Source organism: Telopea speciosissima, chromosome 11 (assembly GCF_018873765.1).
Source record: "Telopea speciosissima isolate NSW1024214 ecotype Mountain lineage chromosome 11, Tspe_v1, whole genome shotgun sequence".
Classification (NCBI taxonomy): domain Eukaryota; kingdom Viridiplantae; phylum Streptophyta; class Magnoliopsida; order Proteales; family Proteaceae; genus Telopea; species Telopea speciosissima.
In genome coordinates this window covers 36,464,057-36,481,752 of record NC_057926.1, presented here as the reverse complement: position 1 = coordinate 36,481,752, position 17,696 = coordinate 36,464,057, and the positions used below count along the sequence as shown (strand labels likewise).

Genomic DNA, 17,696 nt, shown 5'->3' with positions numbered 1-17,696 from the left:
GTTGCAATTGCTTTCAATTGGGTTATCAATAGCATCTAGTTCCAACCCTACTCCAATCAGTATCAATTGGAATGCAGCTCAGTATAGATAAATTCATTAACCTAATGGCAGGGGCAAGACAGATGAATCCCGAACCCCAACCTTTTGATCCTTCTACTACAACTCAAAGGGCAGGGTCAAGACAGATGAATGCAACACGAATTACTATTCCATATCGATTGGCTATATCAAAGGGGATGCCTCAGATCCCAAGACAGTGACTGTGATGTTATATAACCTTTTCAATTGTTTGACTATATTATGTTTGAACTCCTACTTTTGTTAATTTTAATTTGACTCTAATTTCCGTTATATTTTTAATTTGTATTAACTAAAGTACATTATTAAAGACAAATGCGTTATTAATTTTTATAAATCTTGATTGTAATATCTCAAAACACTAATTATGATTTAGGAAGGTAGTAGGGCAATTATTGGTTTTAATATAAGAACATGTTTCCGGAAACAAATTTTATCAAACACCATTACTGTTCCAATTATGTTCTGAAAATGTTTCCAAGCGTTACAAAAGCTGTTTCTCAGCACAGAAACTTAAAAAACCATTTCTGCTGTTTCTCAGGATAGAAACGGCTGAAAGGTTATCAATCGGACCCTTACTTTTGAATAAGTGGGCTTTGGAGAGGGTTAGTCAAGCTGACTTTTAAAAAGGTATTCATGTCTTTTTATTTTAATGAAAAAAAGGGTAATTATTATCGCTCTTTTACCCTTTAGCTTATATTTATTGATACTTTCCTATCATATAAATTTTGCTTCTGATTTCTTCAAAAAAATCAAAGTTTCACCTCTCCTTCAGCCCTAGTATTTCTAAAATCTCCACATTGCCCTTGTATTTTAACCGGCTACCCCCTTTACCACTCCCCACCCTCATCCCCTTCGTTTTTTACCTGATCTTCGAAGCTTATAATTTATTTGTTTCTATAATTCCGGGCAGTTTTCTGAAGACCAGTCAAAGTATTTGTAATAAGTAAAATATACAAATCCCTCCACCACCCACAAAAAAACAAATCATTTTAGCGATTGATCGAGTTTTTGGCGTTCACTTAGAACTTTTTGAAAATGAATTAATGAATTACTGCGAACAGAGTTAGATCCACTACAACCTGAGGTTGAGCGGCCATCGTGCTACGCTCAACCCCGAGGCCATCATGTGGAATTAATGCCAATCCAATGGTTGGTAGATGGCAACTTGGCATTTTTTAATTTTGAGTGGTAATTTTGAATTTTGAAAGGCCGCCATACCTAGGGTTTCAAAAAATCGGTGAATCAGATCAGGACTGATTCTAATTTGTACCGTTTTAAATCAAAATATTCAAGCTAAAATTCTCCTGATTTTCTACCGTTTTAAGCAAATTCAAAGGTTCTTTGGATTGATTCCGACTGATTCAAATCTGATCTGTATTAGAATCGACCATCCGATTCCTGGTTTTAAAACCCTGGTGGGTAGCACCATAGCAGTGAAGGGTGTACCCAGTTAGGATAGAGGGGTAATGTAGGGATATTAGAATGACAGGTCAGGTGAGAAGGAGATGTGAAACTTTTGTTTTTTGGGGAATTAGAAACAAAGTCAACAACATATTTTCAAACTCAATAATTTTAACAACCCAAGAGGTGTGGAGAAGAAATTTCTGGGAACAAACGTTGTGTCCTTCTGTCATTCAAACCAATTAGTGGGTTGTATTTACAACAGTGTTGGGGAAAAAAAAATATCTACATGAGGTTGTTGATCAAGTGAGTTCATCTGCAACTCTCCAACATCTCTTTAATTTACTTAGCATATGTGTATCTTTCCTCTATTCTCTCTTGAAGGTAAGAGAGTAAAATCTTCTCGTCTCTTCTTCCTTGAAGGATAATTAATGTCATTGTATTTAGTGAAGAATTTTTTTTTCCCATTACAAACAAAACAAACTCATCTTTATGTTCTGATTGGTATCTCCTTTAAATGTATTTTACGCGTTTTTGCTAACAGAGAGCTGGACCACTTCGATTTATATAACATCAATTTTATTGGTTGTGAGTCTCTATGACTCTTTTCCACTTGCCGAATTATAATTATGAATATGAAAATACATAAAAACCCGCAATGGTTTGGGTTGTCAGGTCTTATGTTTTTTTGATGGCATATATTGGTAGTGAGATTTAACATAAAAAATAAAAACTTTTAGTGAGATGACAAATTAACCCACAATGTATTAAAGGTAATGGGCATGTGACATTGGATAAAAAAGAGAGGTTGCAACTTCCATTGTAATCACCTTGGTTACAGATAACTTTTCCCTTATCTTAATTGCCCAAGTCTTTTGTCAAATCTAGATGTGTGGAGAAGAAAGTTCTTGGAATAGACGCTGTGGCCATTCTCATTTAAAACAAATGGATTTGTGTTTACAACAGAGTGTGGGGGAAAAGAAATCTACTTAGAATATTGGTTTATGTGAATCTTTCTTTTATTCTCTCTTGAAGGTAGGAAACTATAAATCTCTCTTGCCTCTTCTCCTTTACTCTTCCTTTTCTTCATCACAAACAAAACAAACTTATCTCTGTGTTCTGTTTGGTTTTTTGCAGGGAGAAGTAATGGAAAGAAAAAACGATGACATAATTGTATCCCTTCATCTAGCAGTCTTGCTTGACAAATTATCCTCAGATGCATTAAGAGATTTCGGATCGGTATGGTGGGTGCAAAGTGAGCTACGTGTACTCTCAGATCTTTTTGAGAAGATTCAAGAATTGCTTAAGTTTGCAGAGCAAGCTCAAGCAAAGAATATCTTGGTGAAACGCTGCCTTAGGAATCTCAGAGAAGTTGCTTACCGAGCTGAGGATATATTAGATGAGTTCATCTATGAAGCTTGCAAGGAAAAAGATGAAAGATATGGAGGTGGAAGAGAGGTACGTTTCTTGCACTTCCCATCTATCTTAAATGCAAATGGGCTTTTGCGTAAGCAAGAAATCGTGCCTCTTATAAATGATGAACTCATAAAGAAACTAGAGGAGATTGAGAAGAAACTTGAAGATCACTATCTCAGAGAGTCATCAGGAAATCAGAAATCACGTGGTGGTGGTGTAATTGATGAAATATTGGATACTAGGCCAAAGAGTGGTTCTCTAGTTGATGAATCTCTTACTTTGGGGAGGAAGGAAGATGCAGAAACAATAAAAAATAAGTTGTTGTCAAATCCAAATGAAAACCAAAAACAGGTTTCTGTTATTGCTATTGTTGGATTGGGGGGTGTAGGCAAGGCAACTCTAGCCCAGCTTGTCTATAATGATCCTGATGTAGAGAAACATTTTGAAAGAAGAGCTTGGGTTTGTATCTCTACTGGTTTCAATGCTGTGAGATTGACCTCTGCAATTCTAGAGTCCTTGACTGGGGAAAATCCTAACTTGAGCAACCTACAACCACTTCAACATAAGTTGAGAAATGAATTAAGGGGGAAGCGATTTATATTAATCTTAGATGATGTTTGGACTGAAAAGGAAAGCGATTGGAAATCTCTGAGACTTGCACTCTGGGCTGCAGGGGAAGGAAGTAAAATAATAGTAACAACTCGAAGTAGAAGAGTTTCATCAATGATGCATCCCATGTATACCCATGATCTACAAATTTTATCTGATGAAGAGTGTTGGTCAATTATGGAAAGGCACATATCTTTAAATTATGGCTCTATTGCTCCCAGCCTGGTAGAAGTGGGTAGGAAGATTGCGAGGAAGTGCAAAGGATTGCCCTTGGCAGCAAGTACGCTTGCAGGACTATTAAGCTCTTCTAGTTCAGATTTAAACCATTGGCTAGAAGTCTTGAATAGTTCCATGTGGGGCTTAGAAGGGAGCGATTTGCCAGCTGCACTGAGTCTAAGTTATTATTTTCTACCCACATATTTGAAGCAGTGTTTTGCTTATTGCTCTATATTTCCTAAAGACTATATATTCAAGAAGAAACGTCTCATCCAACTGTGGAGCGCCCAAGGTTTTATTGGAACCAACACTCCAAGAATGAAAGACAAAGGTGGGGAATATTTTGATTATTTGGTGCTTAGGTCTTTCTTTCAGCACTTCAATAATGAAGATAAGAAGAGATTTGTAATGCATGACCTTGTACATGATTTAGCAGAAGCAGTTTCAGGAGAGGTGTATGGTAGATTTGCGTGCGAGATGAAATCGAGGCTTAGCTCCAAATTAGTGACCCGTTATTCGTCCACGTGTTGTGTAAGTTCCATAAACAGGGATAAAAATCATGATAACAAGAGGTTATCCACATTGATACACCTAGGTCGTGGTAATTGTTTCCACAGAGGTTACCATATTGAATCTTTTGGAGGACTAAGGTACTTACGTGTCTTAGATTGGTATAATTCTAACATTCAGATGCTTCCGGACGATATTGGCGGTTTGAAATACCTACACTATATTAACCTCTCCGAATTTGAAAACATACAACGGTTACCAGAGTCATTGTGTGATCTTTTCAATCTACAATCACTGATACTCCGTGGTTGTACCGGAATACGTGACTTACCTAAAGGCATGAAGTATCTACGCAATCTCCGGCATCTAGACCTTGATGGGTGCTATAACATACTTTCCATGCCACAAGGAATTGGGACATTAAGTAGTCTCAAGACATTGTCAAGGTTTCCTGTCTCGAAAGATGATAATGGTTGTGGGATAAGAGAGCTGAAGGAGCTGAGGCAGCTTGAGGGCAAACTTTCAATCAGGTCACTACAGAATGTGATTGATCCTCTGGATGCTCGGGAAGCTGATTTGATGAGTAAGCCGAAAATTGATGAGTTAGATTTTGTTTGGGATTGCGGTAAAAGTGGTGATAAAGCTGTTGAGGTTCTTGAAAGTTTACAACCTCACACTGAGCTGAGGAGTTTACGTATCTTCAATTACAGTGGGTTAACATTTCCAAGATGGTTGATGATCGATTTCCAAAGCTACAACAAGCTAGTCTCTCTGACACTCATGCTTTGGGTTGAATGCCAAGTCCTCCCTCCGATTGGGAAGCTACCCCTATTGGAATCTTTATACTTAGAATACATGAAGAAGTTGGAAGAGTGGTCGTCTAGCAGCAGCAACTGTAGAGGGGAGGAAAGTAGTGATGAATTCCCTAGCCTCCAAAAGCTATTCATTTCAGATTGTCCAGAACTAAGGATACTACCACAGCCGCTTCTGTCAAGTCCGAGACTATGTGAATTGAGTTTCTTTAACTGTCCAAAGCTCAGGATGTTGCCTCATGCAGGAGGACTAAGAAGACTCACCTCACTCAAAAAACTTCGTCTTGGGGATAAGATGGAAGGGTTGATGCAGTTTCTGGATGAGACGGAGAATCTACCTCCAAATCTTAATCGCCTTTATATCTATGGTTGTAAATCTCTACCCAAGGGGTTGAAAAACCTGTCTTCACTGGAACATCTGGAAGTTAGTCGAGATGCCCAATACAGCCCCGAGGAGCTCCCCACAAATGTCATCGTTACTAATGGTAGTTGGTATCCTTTCTAAAAGTAGGTGGTATGCCCATATAATGTAGGTAAGTCATACATAAACCCATTGTCTTGGAATTTTTTGGTCTATGAGTCTTATACAGATCGAACAGTGATTCAGCTATCTTTTTTTTTTTTTTTTTTTTTAAAAAAATTTATCAGTAGGTGGGCTTGCCGTGAAGATTTATTGTTGAGATTTTGCATTTAATGACTTAAGACTTCTCTCTCTCGCTCTCATGTTCTATCCTTTGAACTTTGAAGTGATATTGGCAATTTCTATTTTCCAAAACTTAGAAGACTGATTGGAAAATGCATTCAATTGTATTCTTTTTTTTTGGGGGAGGATGGGGGGGGGGGTTGTAGAATAATGCATTCAATTTTTTAACGCATTCATTTGGTTTTCATCTCAATCTTTTGAGGTCTGTTATGTTTGTAATAACCATTTAATGGTGGAGCCTTCTCAAACATTTTATTACTAACACAAGCATAAAATTTAGAGTAAGTGCAAGTAAGTACACGAGATACTATATACTACAAGAAAACAGGGCTTTACCATCGCCAAAGGTAAAAATATCACCTCTATAGCCTTTATCGGTGTTTTTTTTTTTTGTCAAAAATCTGTTGCTAAATGTGCTGCAACTTTTAATATGTAGGGGTATTAGCTATTGCCCTTGTATGCAACTTTAAAGGGCAGTAATTATTTTTTTTTGGTTTGGTAAACCAGTGGCCAGGAGATTTTATCAGTCTAGATGAAGAGACAAAAGAGATATTGGATGCCCAAATCGATTTACTTCTGGTGGGTAAAGTTTTCGATGGCAAACCCTATAGTCAACAGGCAGTTACAGAGGCTTTAATATAGCAGCCTGTAGGGATGCAAGTTTGGCTCTATCAACCCGAACCCGCCCTAAGCCCGAACAGGGTCTAGGCTGAGATATTTGACCCTGAGGGCGGGTCAGGGCTGGAAATTTCTGGCCCTGAGTCAGGGTTGGGTTGGGCTAGGGTTGAGGCCTTTGGCTGAGCCTGTCCCGGCCCAGCTCTTTAAGTTATACTATATATATATATATACTAGTAAAAATACACGTGCAAATACAAGTGTGGGCATTTGTGGGGCGTGCAGGAGTCCAAGGAAAGAGCCATCAATTTGATTGCAAAGAGCTAAAGATCTAGGCCTCGCAACCATAACTATTTGGGCTGATAGTCAAAATATGGTGGATTGATTGATGAATGATCGTGACGAGGGACAATAGGAGATATTTTCAATCTTATAGGATATTAAAGCTCTAACCAAGTTCTTCTTCTGTTTTTTTTTCCAGTAATAACCAAGTTCTTCTCTAAAGTATGTTTTATCAAACAATCTTATGATTTAGCATTTATAGCTAGAATAGAGAAGATTGGTCTACGTGTAAACCCGATCATGCTGATCTAACCAATCGAGTGCTACTGCAGTACATACCATCAGATGGAAAAGAAGAGCATATCATAGTATAGAATAGCTTATTGGGAGTTCCAACATCTGCTTTGAACCCCACGTATTTAATGCATTTTTCGTTTAATGCAAGCCATACTAATAATTCGGTAATTTTAGTTGCTTCTTGCTAGTTTTAAGTTATGAAGGTTGAGTTTAAGTAGGTTAAACATGTTTGGCTACAGAAAGATGTCTTGTTTTGACTTTTCGACTGCAAGATCAAATCGAAGTCCAATTAACAGAGGAAGGGACCTAGACATCCCATGCTCTGTTTTAGCCATGCATTCTTTTCCCTTAATAAAAAACTATCGTAGCACTTCCTAATGGATTGTGATGACTTAGTGCTACCTGGCAGGCTGAAGGTGCATTAGATAACTATACAAAGTATGGTTTGAGACCAGTTTTGGTTCTTTTTCTTCTCCCTTAGTTTCATAGTTTATTATTGTTGTTTCCCTCATAAAAAAAAAGTCTCAACAAAGAGATTGCTCTCATAGTCTAATTCCTTTGTTCTCAAACCCCAATACCCATAGCCGTCAATTCTTAATTTCCGTATCAAATCTTAGCCTAAACCTAGCTATTTTTAGCCCAGTAACCTGAAAATTCAATTTCCTGAATCAACAAGAAATTAAACTCCTCTACGCACACACCAGTATATCTTTGCACCGATGATAACCAAAGACCTTAGACAACATAAATATCAGAAATGCAACACTTTAAATTGCCTGCTACAAACAATGTAAGAAAGAGGGGAAAAAATTCTCAATTAATCTTATTGAGTACATAAATTTTTTGTTGGTATAAGCAGAGCAGAGCTTGCTAAGTAAACTATGATGGACTTCAATCACAACAACATTAGCAGCATAAAGTTGGAACACTTACAAAGCCATCCCCGCAACAAGGCCATTGCCGAGAAACATTAATAGCCGGAAAACAAAAACAGTTGTATAGTCAACCTGTAACAATAACCACCGGCAGAAGAAAATACAAATGTAACTGATCAAAACTTATGTATCCTCTGAAAAGCCCAATAACAAAATCTTCAATGACTGCAAAAGTGAATAGTGTATCTTCAAGAGCCGAAAGCTCACCACAATCCATATATGCAAAGGATATGTACAGAGATGATAACTCTTCCAATTGATCGAAACAATGATTCTATTAAACAAATAGTCAAAGAATAAAACACAAGCTAAAAGAGAGACAAATCAAGTTCAAGATGCCAAAGGGAGAAAGTACTAAATTTTCTTAACATGGAATGTACAATTAGGACTTAGGGGTGAGGTCAAGTAATAGTAAAATTATCTAAATGAAATGAAACTTTCAACTCTGAATGATAATTGGTAGAAAAGTGACTGAAAATTTAATTGTCTTCACCTCTAGATGTTTTTGAATTAGTTATAGTCAAATGTTCTCTATGCCGGGGGCCCAGGGTATGCCCAAACACATGGGGGTGGGCGAAATGATCGCCCCGATGTGTTTGGGACTTTGGGCGCAGCTTGTGCTGCCGCACAAAGAACATCGACCCATTGATTATATAATCATCAGTCAAGAGAATGAGTAGGAAAATTTTCAACCTCTGTTTTTTATTGCATTTTAATCTTCATTTCACTTTTAATCATAGTTGGAAAATCAGGTTTATCGATTCTACTCGCTCTTTTCAAAACCTAGTGATTTGGGCGAGTCAAACGTGATCAGGGCAGATCATGTTTTTTCCTTAATTTATAATATCTTCATTCTCCAAGTGAAGAGGGAGGCTATGATTGCTTCACATGTAAGAAGAAAAAAATGCATTAATATTGAAGACAACAAAAATAAAATTCTAAAGTTTTGCTTAATTGAAGACCAAACTTTTGGTCTATGAATAATATATGTTCCAATAAATAAATCAAAATCGATCATTTTCACATCATTCGATAAAAAACACCGAATAAATAAAGATTTGGATTGACCCGAACTTGATTTGATCATTTCTTAAAATTGAGCGAATCTTCAATACTCCTAACCAGATTTCATGTTTTTTTTTTTTACTCGATTCAGGTGACTTAAAACCTGAATTTCCAAATATCCTTCTAACCAAATGGGCTAAGTACTGACCGACTTCTAAATTATGGCCTACCTTTTCTCTACTGGGGTTATGGAAGACTCTAAAATCTGCCATGTAGGCATGTAGCAATTTATGATTCACATCCAGCCAAGCCCAGTTGGACTGCCCATCCTTGAAAACACCCACCCTTCCCTAAATCTGACTAAGATTGAAACTGGATATCCAAAATCCAAATTGTGATCCGATCCATTGACAGGTCCCAAAGCATTATGAGTTAAAGATTGGAATACAGCAATTACACAGCTAGCAAGCTATAGCTACCTTCTATTGTTGTCTAGTGATAATTGTAATCATGATAAACATTCTTATTGTCAATTTATATTTTGCCCTTTTATTGAATGAATGTTATTGTTACTGAAAACCCCAAATTATTCTTTCCCTAGTGACACAAAAGACACAACCCTGCTTTTATTTGAAGGTAGACAACAGGCCAATCAGGTAACAATACAGGAAGGATAAAAGATTCCAGAAACAGAAAAGAGAAAAAAAAACTTTTTGACAACCTCACAACTCCCATCCCCTCCATCCTCCATTCCTCCATCCTCATCTGATCTTGTTCTGATCTGTCTGATCTGATCTGATCAGAAGTCTTCAAAGAAACCCAAAACACAGGTAAGCTCCCCAGCATTCCAATGGAAATGGGCTCTTCCAATCTACCTAATTCCAATACCTGCAAAAGAAACCCCAAAATGAATCGCAATAAAACCCTACTACGACATATATGAAGAAAAAGGAAAATAAAACATGAAGAGGAACACGTACTGAAATTTCTTTAACTGAACAGTTCTCACATTTCAACGAAAGATTCAAACTCACCACTTGAAATCAACGCCTATGATGGGCATTCTGTCGATCTACATCAAAACCCCGAAGCGCTTAGAAGATTCAAGACGAGGAGGAAAAGAAAAGGCTCACAAGTCGGTTTCCTCCAAGTTGATTCACGAGATGCAACATGAACAGGAGAACGTAGAAGAAATTTTCACTGAAGATGAACAGTATAACTGAAGTGATGAAATTGAAATCGATGAACTATTGGGGGATGCGGGAAAAAGAAACAAAAAAGACAGGAGAACGGTACCGAGAAAAAGACCTAAAACAAGGATGGAGCACAATAAGTGTCAATGTAGAGGGTTGATAAAATTGGAAAGAAATATAATCTCCTATGAGAGGGGATTTCTATTTCTTTTTACCGTAAATTGATAGATTTCTAACTAATTAAGGTTGAGAAGGGAGAGAAAAGAGATAGATAAATGGGAAGAATGGAGATCTTTAGGAGAGAGACGTGGAAAGGGACGAAAAAGTGTACCTTATCACTAAAGATTTTGGTCTCCAAATTCTGATTTGCCACTGATTAAAAAAAAAAAGGTAATAATTGCCTAACGAGACCTGTTATTGGATCACTAAAGATTTTGGTCTCCAAATTCTGATTTGCCATTAATTAAAGATAATAATAATTAATACAAAGGATACTTAAAATTATGAAATTATAAGAAAGAATGACATATAGATTAAGAATTGAAGAATAGAATTTTAGATAAGAATAAAGGGTAGAATATGTAATTGAAAGATTTACCACAATGTGTTTTTATATAATAGTATGATATATATATATATATATATTGATGTACTATAAATATTATAAAGTTTAAATTTCACGTTGTAGACACTTCATTTTGTCTTTTTCCCCGAAGGTTTCCTGTAATGATGATGAGCACCCTCCAAGGCCTAGAGCCGGTGTATCTGTAGGTGTAGCGTCAGTGTGCACTGCCTGAATTCGTTTATCAATCACTCATTCCCTTGCCGGAGCCCAAGCCAGAGCCTCTAAGCTCTCCAAGAACCCCTGAAAAGGCTAGCACTGACTAAAACCCCTTGGAACCAGCCTGGTCCAGCCCAAACAGTCCAAACCAAAGAGTTGCATGTCCCTCCATAGACATCAACATGGCTTTGATGACTTTCATCCAAACGGCTTCAACAATTGAATTCATCTCCAACGATCGTTCATGGACATCACCACTCAATATATTCCTTTGCGATGGCCCTTCTATCCCATATGACTGATGATTGAAATTGTATAATTTGAACATACATTTAGTTTCGGAATGGCGGCTATAAGCCTTATACACAGCATTTGGATAACGAATGACATGAATACACTGCACTCTTCCAAACTCATGTAAATTTTTGGTTTACGCCCCTGAAAGACAACATAATACTTTTGGCCCATTTTTCTTCTTCAAGGATCTGCCACCCATCATAAGATTTTAGGATTACTATCTAATTTCCACACAACATAAGGGAAATGATTGCTATCAAATTTCATTCGTTGAGAGAAGAGTACGATAAAGTGGTTCCAACACATGACGGTTGGATTAACATATAATGAATCTAAAATCCCAATATCACACTATATTATAGTAACCAATTATCAACAATAGTGGTCATAAAAAACATGTTAGTTTTTAAGCCATACATAATTACACCAAACAGCTATGTTACCGAAACAAACAGTAGGATTACTAAAATTAATACTACTTCTTAGGAGACTCTAACAAGAAGCCAATTCAGAGCTAACAACAAGCCAACAGTTGGGAGTTGGGATTTTCTAGAGTTCACATGGGGATATGTTACATGCGATAATAATTCCAATAAAAAACAAATCACAGCTAGTGTAGATCTAAACCCACATCAAATCATATGAACTCGAAAAATAACTCTAAATTATACCCATCGATTTTATAACAAATACCTTTGATATTTCAGCACTTCAATTTTTGTACACCTTATTCAAGATTGTTCTTCTCTAGACGCCTATATTTTTTAAACACACAGAAGGATTAACACTACTTAGGAGACATCCAACCAAACCCACAATCCCACTTCAATAAAACCCACAATCCAACTTCAGCAAAACCCATAAAAAATGACCTGACTTCCAAAAAAGGGGTAAAATGTAACATGATCAGTTAATGAAACCCGTACTTGTGTTTTGCTAACTCAGTCAAATAGCAAGAGTGGTTGAGTTGATGCCAACAAAACAAACAGAGGGTCTACCACAGTGACAATAGAGTAATAGACGAACTGATTGTTTGGACATAGAGAAAGATTATCGCAAGTAGAAGAAGATGAAAGAGGAATGAATCACAGTAAACCTCAATGGGAAAAATATATGCTATAGGAAGTTGGTTACGAGATCAATAGAGAAAGATTAGGGAACTGAATTTTAGATTTTAGGTATTGCAAGTAGAAGAAGATGAATTAGGGTAAATCTCAATGGGAAAAAGGGTTGTGTCAGAAATTAGCCATCCGGTTTTGACCGATGGGGTTTGGGTGTTATTCAAAAAAAGGCTATAAAATCATTAACCGGCTGTTAAATTGGATGGTGAGACTTAAAAAATGCATTCGAAAAAAAGTCTAAAAAATCATTAATGAACTCAATTGACTAATCACAATATACAGAACAGATTGCAACAGTAACTTATATAGGCTAAATTGATTTTTAATCCATTTCAACCACTTTATTGAACAAATTAACCTGGGGAAGGAATGAGTTCTAGTTTCAACGTCTAACAAGCTGAACAAGAACATAAACTGACGGAATAAAGCACATTATTCTAAACAAAAAAATTTGTATCGCAAACTAACCTCTCTAAATTGTTGCGTCGGTGGTGAAGAATGTCAAAATGGATACACCGATAAAAAAACTTCACGCAAAAGAGATGTCAGAGGTCTGTGCATGAAGGTGAGTAATGTATAACGAAGATCAAGAGGTAGGGAAGATAGCTTATAATGTAAAATGAAGATTGTTCAGAGGCAGCAAAGAGGATGAATAATGTAAAACCCTCTTTTACCCTTTCCAGCCACTACGTTATATGACGTTTTGCAATATCGTTCAGTTCCGTCAAACAACTTAGACAGTGAAATTGACGGATTTGTCCTCATTTAAAAAATAAACTCAAAAAGACAAATTACAGCCGGTTCCAAATATACATCGGTCAACTATCAGACTGACACATAAAAGCTTATATTGCATAATCGACGGGTCATAATTAACCACTTTAAATGGAAGGTGAGATTTCAAGAACGCATTCCCAGCCTATTTCCACGCACATCCCGCGACCTTCAAGCCTATATATATATATATATATATATAGGGAAGTAGTGGCCTAAACCAACACTCTCATGTGTCTATATCTCTTGTCCTCAAAACAAGGGGTCATAGGTATCTTTTCATATGGGAAGGAGAGAGATACACTCAAGGGAGTGCTAGCATAGATCACACTCCCGGACAAAATTCTTTTTCCCATATATATGTATATTCTTCACTTAGGCATACCAAACCTATCTTTCATTATATAATCTATAATGTCTAGTAGTAACCAAATGATTATTGATTATAGCCCATAACCTATTATCATAATTGATTATTCATAAATAGGTCATAAATATAAATATAAACTACTTCATAAAGAGTGCATTTCTCATTTGCTACTCCTTCCTCACACTGTAACTTAGTTGGTAAAATTGGACCGGCTTGCCTAATAGACCCGGTTGACCCAGCTTCCAAAATAATCCATAATGGTTGACATCTTTTTGCCTCATATTCCCATCAGGTGGGGGCTTTTGTAGACATAGCTTGTCCCATAAAATGAGGTTTAAAGCTCTGGAATATAATTGTCCTTTGTACTCCACCAAAAATGTGATTGCATCGTAGGTTTGTACTGATCTAATTATTTGTTTTATAAAAAAGGGAAAAAGAACGTTACCCGGTCACGTGGCCAACATGGCTCCTGTGCCTAGAAGCAGTACAACCTTTCACCCCATGAAAAGTACCACCTTATCCCCATAGAAAGATAAAAATCCCACCCAGGTCGATGCTTGTGTGTGTTCATACAGACTCTAGAGACCCAGGCAACGATCTCTTGCCCAAAAAACAAATATATCTAATAATTGTTATCCCCAAAAAACTATATATAAAACTGTGTGGTTTTAATTCAATCATGGTCAACCTAATCTACGCACCAGCAAGTAAGAGTGTCAATTAAGAACGGAACTTGAAAACGAAACTGAAATCGGTCGTTTAAAATCGACAGAATTAAATAGGTTTGATTTTGGTGGTTTCAAATTCTGAAATCTTTCATCGATTTGGTTCAGTTTCGGTTTCATGATTGAAATCGTCAAACCAAAATAAATTATCCATTTTAAACCGAATAAATGAGGTGTCTACGCTAACCACGTGCTACGCATTGCCTGTGGGCAGTGGGCAGGGGCGGGGACAAGGCGCATTGTGCGTAGGGATGCTGGGCAGCATGCGCTCCACCCCCACCCCCATGTACCATGTCCTCATAATAGAAATAATTCTCTTCTTCCTTTAATTGGGTACAATTTTTCAATAATTGGAAAAACTAGGATTTTAAAACCATGGTTAAACAATAACCAACCTACATGGGCAAGTTGTTACAAAAATAAAAACCTAATAATTGATTAATAACAACCCATGTATAAAGCATCCATAAAAGGAATCTTGTTTCCAAAAGAAAACAAGAAACCATAATCATATTCAAAAGAGAATCTTGGAATTTAACAACTTTCATCCCATTAACAATAATTACATCTAACAATTAATTATGTAATATCAATGGGTGAGAAAAGTGGCTCTGATGCCAAACTGTAGAAATTGTCATGGGATCATCTTGGGTTCACAAGCATTAGAAAAATCTGGGTCACCCCATGGTCTCTCATGGGATGCTAGGGCAATCCCATGGTTGCCCATGGGAACCCTACTAAATCCCAATTAGGGTTTGGTATAAAAATTTTACACAAAACCCTCTCTTCTCTTGTCCCATAAAATTATGGGATCCACAAGAATTGAACAGGTCAACTCCTTTCCATCCCATGGAAAGAGGGATCCATCCCATACCCGAATGCGCAACGAAAAATAGATGGATTCGGGTTTCTTTCACATCCCATGATTACCAAATAACTAAAACACTTAATGTATAAAATAAACATTAAGATATACTAACCTGTAGAGCCTCAAGTGTTGCTCCTCCTCCAGATAATGGTTCTTCCCCTAATGAGCTGTTCAAGAAAGGCCCAACTTGAATCTCCTTGATGCAGTAGAAGATCCCCAAGCCAAACCAGAATTTCTTTTCCAAGAATTGGATCCAATCCAAAAACCCAGGGTTTCTAAAAACCCTACCTAAACTCACAACCATAGAGAACAAGAGAGCAAGGGAGAAGAGAGAGAGGCAGGGGCGAATTTTCCAAAGTGGGGGGCAGGAAAATTCGTCCAAGGCTACTTTCAATATACGACCCTTTTGTTGGTGTGTTTAAATAATAACCACTCCCAGTGAGAGTCTGATACTCTCTCTCTCTCTTGTTTGACTTAAAACCCTGATGGGCTTTCCTGATGGTCTTCTAATTAGTGAAGAAGCAGAATCTAAAAGGGAATAATTATAATTAATAAATTTAAACATTAATGGGCCTTAAATAATTAGCATCAAGCCCATATTAGTTTAAATAAATTAATTACTAATTAGCAAATCCTAGAAATACTCCTGCATAACAAATATGCACTAACCCTCCACTAAACAACATCATCGTCATGCAATCTAGGGCATGTACACTTGTACTATCAAACCCCATTCCGTGGTACATGTCCGTATTGGAGCGTCTGTGTACGTGATCGGAATCCGCAAAACACGATTAAATAGGTCAATCAAAAACATAATTATAATTTATCATTTTATGTGAAAATATGTTTTGCAAAACCATTTCAATAAAATGGTACATGATCTTGATTCAAATCCGACCATCCACAGACTAACTCCCCTTTATGTTTTTCAATCGAGCAGTCGAGACTATGTTGAGTGACTCTTTCACTCACATAATATTCACGTATTCTCAGAACAACAGTTTTAGTTTTCTTGAACCGCAATCATTGGTGAACCAAAGAATACGCTCCACCATGCAGTGACAAGGCCCTTTCAGGTACTGCGTGTCGGTGACACGTGTTTATCCCAAACCTACATCTAATAGTAATACGTACATGAGGGAATCGACAAAATAAGATTGTTCGCCAATATACACATCAACATATGCGTACTCGCATTTGTACCCTAACATCAACCATGTCTAGGCATACCCAAAGTGATGACCATATGATAAGGGCTGCCCAACCCAAACCCTAGTCGGGATTACCGATATAAAGTAATACTTATGGACATACATTGCTTAAAGTTTATATCGTATGTGATCATATTAAACAAAAATGTATGAAATGTTTAAAACATAATAAATCGGGTCGAACCAGACTGAAACGGGTTTGATGGACATACATATCCAACAACCCCCTAGTTGATTGACATGTGGAAGTGAGTAATCCTATGGTCAGAAATTGAATGACCCATTTACCTCTCAACTTAATCCCGGTTTATTCCAACCCCCCATCCTAACCTAGGTAAGACTCTACCCATCACCCCTAACGCTGGTTTGGACTCACTCCCTCACTCTCCCCTTCGTTTCCTCCATCGAACTCAACTGGAGAGCAGGAAGACATCTGGTTCTGTAGTGTTGATACCCGATGGTGGAGAGCTGTAAATCACACAAATACAGACCCTTTTAGGTTATTGTTGTTATATGAAACCTGAGTGCTTTTGTATGAAATTTGGGTTTGAGTCTGGTTTTGCAGCCAACTGCCATTGCAAGCCATTGCAAATGCTGCATTTCCTTTTTAATCATAGAAGGCAGGTTTTGCCAAATCTCTTTTAAATTCTTTGAAACTTCTATAGATACTTGAATAGATGCAATCAGATTAGGTGGTTAATTTTTCTGAATGTTGGCCTGTATATTTAGACCAGGAGAAAAGTCCCACATGGAATAAAGAAGTGTCTGAAAGAAAGCTGATCTCAACAGAAACCACTCCAACCCCCATACAGATACAGAACAGAGAAAATGCATAAGTCATGGAAGAGAAACAGCCATGAGAACATAGTCATCTAAACTTCAACTTCAAGAATAAACCTCCACATATCTCTCTTCACGTTACAAACTGAACCCCTTTAAATACCATTCTAACCACAACCTACGATTTCAGCATCATTTCTATCATAGTATCAGACCATACCACACCATATCCGATTTCTTTGTATATTTGCCATTGCTTGAGCAACAAGCATGCAATCACTTGACAACTCATGATCCCAATATCATCTCCCTCAATCTCTCTCATATATAGTAGATATGATTTATTGTAATTTTCTCTTCATGGCAAGTGTAGTATAGGTGATTGAGTTTCCAATAGGTGGATTCCTCTCACCTATTTATACTCTCACATTTGTAATTCAAGTTAAGGAAATTCACATAAAATATCAACTTCTATTATGGTATCATGAGCCTCTAGCTCCACCGAGCAAGAGAAACAAAATTATTTTTTCCTCCCTCCCATTCCAACATCCTTTCTCTCTTGGACGACATGGGCTCTCTTCCCTCCACCCCTACCTCCTCTTCCACCTCCACTTCCACCATTCTCCCATCCGCTATACCTAACCTAAATCTAAGAATTTTGCCTATTAGAAAATCCAGATCGTCCCCTATC

General features: G+C 37.2%; 1 protein-coding gene across 1 annotated transcript in view; it reads left to right on the top strand.

The window, feature by feature from the left end:
* LOC122645043 (disease resistance protein RGA2-like) overlaps window positions 1–17,696 on the top strand; it is a 34,126-nt gene that overhangs the window by 8,020 nt on the left and 8,410 nt on the right. Inside the window, exons 3-4 of the mRNA XM_043838395.1 lie at window positions 620–683; window positions 2,620–3,817. Of these exons, the coding sequence (XP_043694330.1) occupies window positions 620–683; window positions 2,620–3,817 (1,262 nt within the window). The remainder of the gene's footprint in view (window positions 1–619; window positions 684–2,619; window positions 3,818–17,696) is intronic.